This window comes from Myotis brandtii, unplaced genomic scaffold, assembly GCF_000412655.1.
Source record: "Myotis brandtii unplaced genomic scaffold, ASM41265v1 scaffold1171, whole genome shotgun sequence".
Classification (NCBI taxonomy): Eukaryota; Metazoa; Chordata; class Mammalia; order Chiroptera; family Vespertilionidae; genus Myotis; species Myotis brandtii.
This window is the reverse complement of record NW_005354055.1, coordinates 1,088,184-1,095,942: the sequence shown is the minus strand read 5'-3', so window position 1 is coordinate 1,095,942 and position 7,759 is coordinate 1,088,184. Positions and strand designations below refer to the sequence as shown.

Below are 7,759 nucleotides of genomic sequence, written 5' to 3'. Positions count from 1 at the left end.
ATACTAGCTATATTCTTACAAGATTTAGTGAAAAAGAAGGAATCATGCCCATTTTCTACTTCCTTTTTTCTTAAGTTTTCTAACTATAAAAGTTCTATGCTTACTGTATAATTTCTTTGGTATTTTACATATGTAGGAAAATGTGTTGTGCCTGCTTAAATTTTCTCATTGTAGACATTAGGATGCATTTTATTAGTACCAGAAGTTCATAATTTTCCTGGATCAGAAAGAAGATGGTGCTAATTATATATAATCTGTTCCACTATGAAGTCTCCTTCTCTAATTAAAACAGACTCTAGTGAGAGAGCTCCTGTATATAGGGCCAAACTTTATGTCTGAAGAATTCTCTTTTCTCCTTCTGAATGATAGATTTCGTTTGAACACTTTAAAGAAAACAAGCTTCATATTTCTTAAAGGTCATTGAACATAAAATTATTTTGTTAAGAACTTATTAGGAACTAACTGGGAATATAAATATGAGACAGTCTTGTGATAGTGATGGTAACTTTGAAGTTATTTTACATAGCAAATATTTGAGTGCCTACTTTGTGCTACTCCTTGGGGTTAGGGAAATGATTATGATATAGTTCTTCACCTTAAAGAGCTCATAGTCTCATGGGAGTGGCAAACCATTATTTTAAAATATCTTTCTGTTGTAATAAATGCAGTAATGACTATTATAGAATATTATGGAATATCAGAGGTAATGAACCTTTTTCTTTGTTTGAGGTTGGGTAAGAGGAGATGGGGAGGAAAAAAGGGATCAGGGAAGGCTTCCCAGAGGAGCTGATACATGAATTATGTTGAAAAAATGGAAGTTTGCTAGATAGATAGTTGGAGGAGAGGGTCTAATGGCATGAATCTTCTAACATACCATATTGTTAACTTATTATGTTTATATTTCCCAGTAGAATGTAAGCTCTATCAGGGACTTTTGTCTGTCCTCTCCCTCTCCCCCCCCCCCCCCCCCCAATGTATTCCATGCACCTAGAACAATGCCTGGTACTTAATAGGCACTGTTAAATAAACTCAGTGAAGTATAATAATCTAGGTGAAATAATGGTAGAGGTGGTGAGAAGTTGGTCAGATTCTGGATGTATTTTGAAGATGTGATAGGAATTGCTAAGATTAGATATGGGATGTGCTAGAAAGAGAAGAGTCAAGGTCAGGGATAGCTCTAAAGGTTTTGGCCTGAGCTACTAAAAAATGTGTTACCATTTGCTGTGACAGGGAAGACCATGAGAGGATCAGGTTTTGGTGTTTGAATATTGAGATATCATTTGGATATCAAGACTGAGATGTCTGGCCCTGCTGGTTTTGCTCAGTGATTAGAGTCGACCTGTGGACTGAAGGGTCTCGGGTTTGATTTCAATCGACTGCCTCCTGCATACCCCCTAATGGGGATTGAGCCCACAACCTGGGCATGTGCCCTGACCGGAAATCAAACTGTGGTCTCCTGATTCATGGGTCCAAGCTCAACCACTGTGCCACACCAGCGGGCTTATTTGAGAACTGATAATTGACCATTGGATTTAGCAATGTGGAGATTATTGGTGATTTTTTCAATCCTCCCCTGAGGATATGTTTTTATTGATTTTATTTATTTATTTTTTTTGAGAGAGAGAGATAGAAAGAGAAACATTGATGTGAGAGAGAAATATCGATCGGTTGCCTCCTGTACATGCGCCTGGGATTGAACCCGCAACCTAGGTATGTGCCCTGACCCGGAATCAAACCCACAACCTTTTGGGGTATGGGATGACACTCCAACCAGCTGAGCCACCTGGCCAAAGCTTCTATTGGTGAGAAGTTTTATAGAAAATAAAAATTTTTTAAAGTTAAAGCCTCTGGACAGATGTTAAGATTTTACTCAGATGTTGTTTTAGGTAGATATTTATTCTTATTGTTTTATTGTGTTTTAACATATAAAAATTTTAAAATGGGTGATTTAAAAATTGCTTGTATAAGGTGACTTCTCCTATGCTTATATTGTGATTCAGAAATAAAGGCCAAAAAGGTCAGTCAGTCTTGCTGAATTATAATCACTGATAGTTGTTTGGAGAATGATTTTGGTTAGCATGCTTCTCAGGATGATCCTTATCCTTAGATGTAGGATAAGTTTCATAAGATAGAGTTTCAAGTTTATATTAAGAAGGTATAGCTCTAACGGGTTTGGCTCAGTGGATAGAGCGTCAGCCTGCGGACTAAAGGGTCCCAGGTTCGATTCCGGTCAAGGGCATGTACCTTGGTTGCGGGCACATCCCCAGTAGGGGGTGTGCAGGAGGCAGCTGATCAATGTTTCTCTCTCATTGATGTTTCTAACTCTCTATCCCTCTCCCTTCCTCTCTGTAAAAAAATCAATAAAATATATTTAAACAAAAAAGAAGGTATAATTAGGAATTTTAAAGAACTGATTTAATTTGCTCCTTTATCAATTTTCTAGTACCATATCTTTAAAGGTTTTAAGGCAATAATTTTTTCATGTAGTGGTTTAGAACTTAAGAGTCTTCATAGAAGTTCTATAACCTGGCAATTTCTCTTTTTCTATTACATTTCTTTGTCAGTTTCTAGAATTTATGTTGTCCTTAAAAGTTCCAAGGCAGTATCTTTTAAAAGTATAGTTTACATTGAGAATGCTTCATGAACAGTTCATTTAAAACATTTTAAGAAAGTGACTTTGAGAATTGCTAATTAGAGCGTTTTAACCTGGACCTTTTTTTTAGGAAGATTCTTACCTCTGAAGACAATGTTAGGACCAAGATATGATAGTCAAGTTGCTGAAGAAAATCGGTTTTATCCCAGTATGCTCTCAAATTATCTAAAGAGTTTGAAGGTAAGAAACAAAACATTTTTTATACTGATTTAATATACTTTATCTTCCTCTTGTTCTTCAAGTGGCTTTAAAAAAACCCTTTTTATTTGAAGTTGCAAAAATTGTACAGAGATCTATGAACCCTTCTCCCATTTATTCCCATTGGTGACATCCTATGTAATTGTACAATATCAAAAGCAGGAAATCAACATTGGTACAGAATTATTATCTATACAAGGTTGGGAGTGGGAAGGGGGTCTGCAACAGTTCTGCAACCACCACCATGAATCTATACGTTGGATCAAACTGCAAAGAACAATACACACATATTCACAAATGAATGCATATAAAAATTGGTAAAAACTAAATAAGATCTGCAACCTGCTCAATGGTTCTGTACCAATGTCAATTTCCTGCTTTTGATATTATACTACAATTATATAAGATGTCAATCCCCAAAAGTCACATATTGTTTTCCCTATTTTGATCATTTTGAGAATTTTATATAAATGGAATAAAACAGTATGTGATCTTTTGGGATTGACTTTTTTCACTAAACATAATTCCCTTGTGTTCCATCCAAGTTGTTGCATGTATCAATAAAAAGTTTATTCCTTTTTATTGCTGAATACTATTCAGTTGTATGGATGTATCAGAATTTATTAAACCATTCTCCTGTTGAATAGTTAAATAATCTTTTAACCAATTTGAGTTGTCTCCAGTTGTGGGGTATTGTGAATAAAGCTGCCATGAACATTAATGTACAGGTGTTTGTGTGAACATGGTTTTCATTTTTCTGGGACAAATACCCAAGAATATGATTGCTGAGTGCATGGTTGATTTTACAAGAATGTGCCAAACTATTTTCCTAAATGAAATTGCAATTTTCTATGTTATTCTGACACAATACTGATTGTATTAGTTTCCTAGGACTGCTGTAACAAGTTATCACAAACTGGGTGGCTTAAAACAACAGAACTTTAGATTAAAGACAAACAGAAAATCGTAAAAGCAGCAAGAGAAAAGCAGTTAGTTACCTACCAGAGAGCTCTAAGACTGTCGTCAGCTGATTTCTCAGCAGAAACTTTGCAGACCAGAAGGGAGTGGCATGAAATATTCAAAGTGATGAAAATCAAGAACCTACAATCAAGATTACTCTACTCAGCAAAGCTATAGAAGGACAGATAAAGAACTTCCCAGACAAGAAAAAGCTAAAGGAGTTTATTACCAGCAAACTAGTATTACAAGAAATGCTAAAAGGGTTTTCTTTAAGAGGAAGAAGAAAAAATATGAATAATAAAATGGCAATAAATACATATTTATCAACAATTAAATGCAAATGGATTAAATGCTCCAATCAAAAGACATACGGTGACTGAATGGATAAAAAAACAAGACCCTTACATATGTCTACTAGAGACTCAATTCAGATCAAAAGACACACAAATTGAAAGTAAAGGGATGAAAAAAGGTATTTTATGAAAATGGAAACAAAATAAAAAGATGGGGTAGTAATACTTATACCTGACAAAATAGACTTTGAAACAAAGGCTATAACAAGAGACAAAGAAGGACCCAGCAACTTCAATTCTGGGTATTTACCCAAAGAAACTAAAAATGCTAAATTGAAAAGAAATATACATCAATATGTTTATTGCAGTATTATTAACTATAACCAAGATATGGAAGCAATGTTAGTGTCCAACAATAAATGAATGGATAAAGAAGAAATGGTGCATGTATACAATGGAATATGATTCAGCCATAAAAAAGTGAAATTTTGCCATCTGCAACATGGATGGGCCTAGAGGGTATTACGCTAAGTGAAATAAGTTAGAGAAAGACAAATGTCAGATGATTTCATGTGGAATCTGAAAAACAAGCAGAACAGAAACAGTCTCATAGTTACGGAGAACATTTTGGGGGTTGGGATCAGTGAAAAGGTAAAGGGATTAAGAAGTATAAATTGGTAGATACAGAATAGTCATGGGGATATAAAGTAAGCATAAAGAATATAATCAATGATAATATAACTGTGGTGTCAGAATGGGTAGTAGATTTATTGGGGCAATGACTTCATAAGTTATGTAAATGTCTAATCACCGGGTTGTATACCTTAAACTAATATTGTATGTCAACTGCAATTGAAAAATAAAAAATTACTTTAAAAAAACAGACCTTTATTCTCTCACAGTTTTGGATGCTAAAAGTTCCAAATTTAAGTGTTGGTAGGGTTGATTCTTTGTGGAGGCTTGGAGGGAGATTCTTTTTCATGCTTTTCTCCTATCTTCTAGTGATTGCCAGCAATTGTTGGCATTTCTTGGCTTGCAGCTCCTTCAGTTGTCTTTGCTTCATTGTTGACATTCTTCCTGTATGTATCTATGTCCACATTTTTCTCTTATAGGGACACCCTGATTCAGTATGACTTCATCTTTTCTTGATTATATTTGCAAAGACCCTATTCTATATAATAAAAGGGTAATATGCAAATTGACCCTAACATTGGAATGACTGGGAACGACGGGTTGCTATGACGTGCACTGCACCAGGGGGCAGATGCTCAATGCAGGGGGAGCTCCGCTTAGCCACAAGCCGGGCTGATGGCTGCAAGCGCAGTGGTGGTGGCGGGAGCCTCTCCCTCCTCCTCTGCAGCACTAAGGATGTCCACCGACAGCTTAGGTCCACTCCCTGCAGGGAGTGGGCCTAAGCCGCAGTCAGACATCCCCTCAGGACTCCTGGGCTACCAGAGGGATGTCTGACTGCCAGCTTAGGCCCAGTTCCCTGGGGAATGGACCTAAGCTGGCAGGTGGACATCCCCTGATGGGTCCTGGACTGCTAGAGGGCGCAGGCCAGGCTGAGAGACCCCCTGACTACACGGATTTTTGTGCACCGGGCCTCTACTTTCCAAATAAAGTCATATTCATAGGGAGTTAAGATTTGAATGTATCTTTTTAGAGGACATAATTCAACTCATAACATTAATCTTTATAACTCTCCTCTTTTATACTCTTGATAGTCTATTATTGTATGCTGTATATTAGTACATTCAGTAAATATTAGTGCCCATTGTGTGCAAGGCTCTTATCATGGGATAGAAGAGTCACGATTTATTTATTTTTATCATCTATCTATCTATCTATCTATATCTATTTATCTAAGTACTTATCTATTTTTTAAAAAAAATATATTTTATTGATTTTTTACAGAGAGGAAGGGAGAGGGATAGAGAGTTAGAAACATCGATGAGAGAGAAACATCGATCAGCTGCCTCCTGCACATCTCCCACTGGGGATGTGCCCGCAACCTAGGTACATGCCCTTGACCGGAATCGAACCTGGGACCTTTCAGTCAGCAGGCTGACGCTCTATCCACTGAGCCAAACCGGTTTCGGCAATTTTTTAACTTATTTATTTGGTTAATCCTCACCCAAGGATATTTTTTCCATTGATTTTTTCATTGATTTTCAGAACGCACCCTGACAAGGGCTGGGAAGGAATCTGCAACCCAGGTACCCATCCTGGACTGGGAATTGAACTTGTGACCCTTTGTTGTTAGCGCTGACACTCTACCACTGAGCCATACCGGCCAGGGCAAGAGTCATCATTTAGATTTTGAAAACTTTTTACTCATAATTTTCTTGGTGTAGTTTTGAATATTTGTTTATATGTTTTATTTTAGCTTATAAACTTTTAATTTTTATTTTCATTATCAATAATTGTACTGAAAGTCATAGTTAACATTTATAAAGCATTAACTATTTCCTAGACAGTGAGCTAAGAGCTTGGGTTTAGAAGCCAGCTTGGGTTTGAATTCTGGTTTGCCAATTACAGCTTTGTGGGCAAGTTACATAACATATTCATGTTTTAGTTTCCTCATTTGTAAATGAAATTAGTAAATAAAATAAGGCATGTAGACTAATGCTTGGCACAAAGTAAGGACTTTATTTAAACCTTATAATTCTATGAGATAATACTATTAGATTTACTCATAGATTGGGATTATTTATTATGAAAAATACATATGCCTATGTAATATATGTATGTGTATATGTTATATACTCAGATACATTCACACACAGACACATTACCCACACAGATATATTAACACACATTTCTACATATATATGTGGCTCGGCAATTAAGTCACACAGTACACTTTCTCAGTTTTCTTGGCTAAAGTATTCCTATATATTTAGACAATTTATTATTTTTTGCTCAGCCCACTTTATATTCACTTCTGATTTTGAACCTGGAGACAGACATCATCGATTTTAATTCTAACTCACTGAGAAGCTGTAATATGGTGTCTAAACCTTTGTATTTGGCAGTATATATCCTCTGAAGGAAGTAAGATCATTGCAGAAACTATGTGGGAAGAAAAGAGAAGTAGGCCTAGTGGTGGCAGATTGCTGAAAATACCATAAACAGTACATTTCATTTAAGGAAGAACTCACCTGATTGATAGCCCTGTCTACACATAAGCTAAGGAATGTGGAAAAATCAGTAGAGCACATTATGGCAGCTAGTCATATTTTAGAAGCACACAATTTTATCTGTTTTGTCATGTGTGAAATTGAAATGTTTTTGTTATTTCCCCCCTGTAACAATGGAATTGGAATCATGTAGCCCAGTTTCCATAAGGCAAATCCAACAATAGGTACTGAATAAGTGAAATAATAAAAGAGAGGAAAATAACAACTTAGCAAATATAGGTTATTTTTCTCTGGAGAATGTAGGCTTCAGAATGTGTTGGAAGATGCATGATTAACTTTTTTTCTTGGCTCAGTTCAGGTGTACATTTCTTAGTGGGACTATCTTGCCAGGCTGAGTGCAACTACACCAGTTAGTGCTCAACAGAGGAAATAATGATTTCTGTTTTAATGCAGAAAGAAAAACTGCCTGAGAGATGAAGTTGTCAAAGAGATTCACAGATACGGCCATGTGTTCT

At 36.2% G+C, this 7,759-nt stretch overlaps 1 protein-coding gene across 4 annotated transcripts in view; it reads left to right on the top strand.

Annotated features, from left to right (window-relative positions):
* Positions 1-231: 231 nt before the first annotated feature.
* The window catches only part of RNGTT (RNA guanylyltransferase and 5'-phosphatase), a 198,369-nt gene continuing 190,841 nt past the window's right edge, over positions 232-7,759 (top strand). Inside the window, exon 1 of one of the 4 annotated variants that reach the window (XM_014530074.1) lies at positions 232-236. In XM_014530074.1, the coding sequence (XP_014385560.1) occupies positions 234-236 (3 nt within the window). In that variant the 5' untranslated portion in view covers positions 232-233. Of the gene's footprint in view, positions 237-2,710; positions 2,834-7,759 lie in introns of those variants that run through there. The other 3 variants (XM_005858392.2, XM_014530073.1, XM_014530077.1) reach the window with 3 other exon arrangements.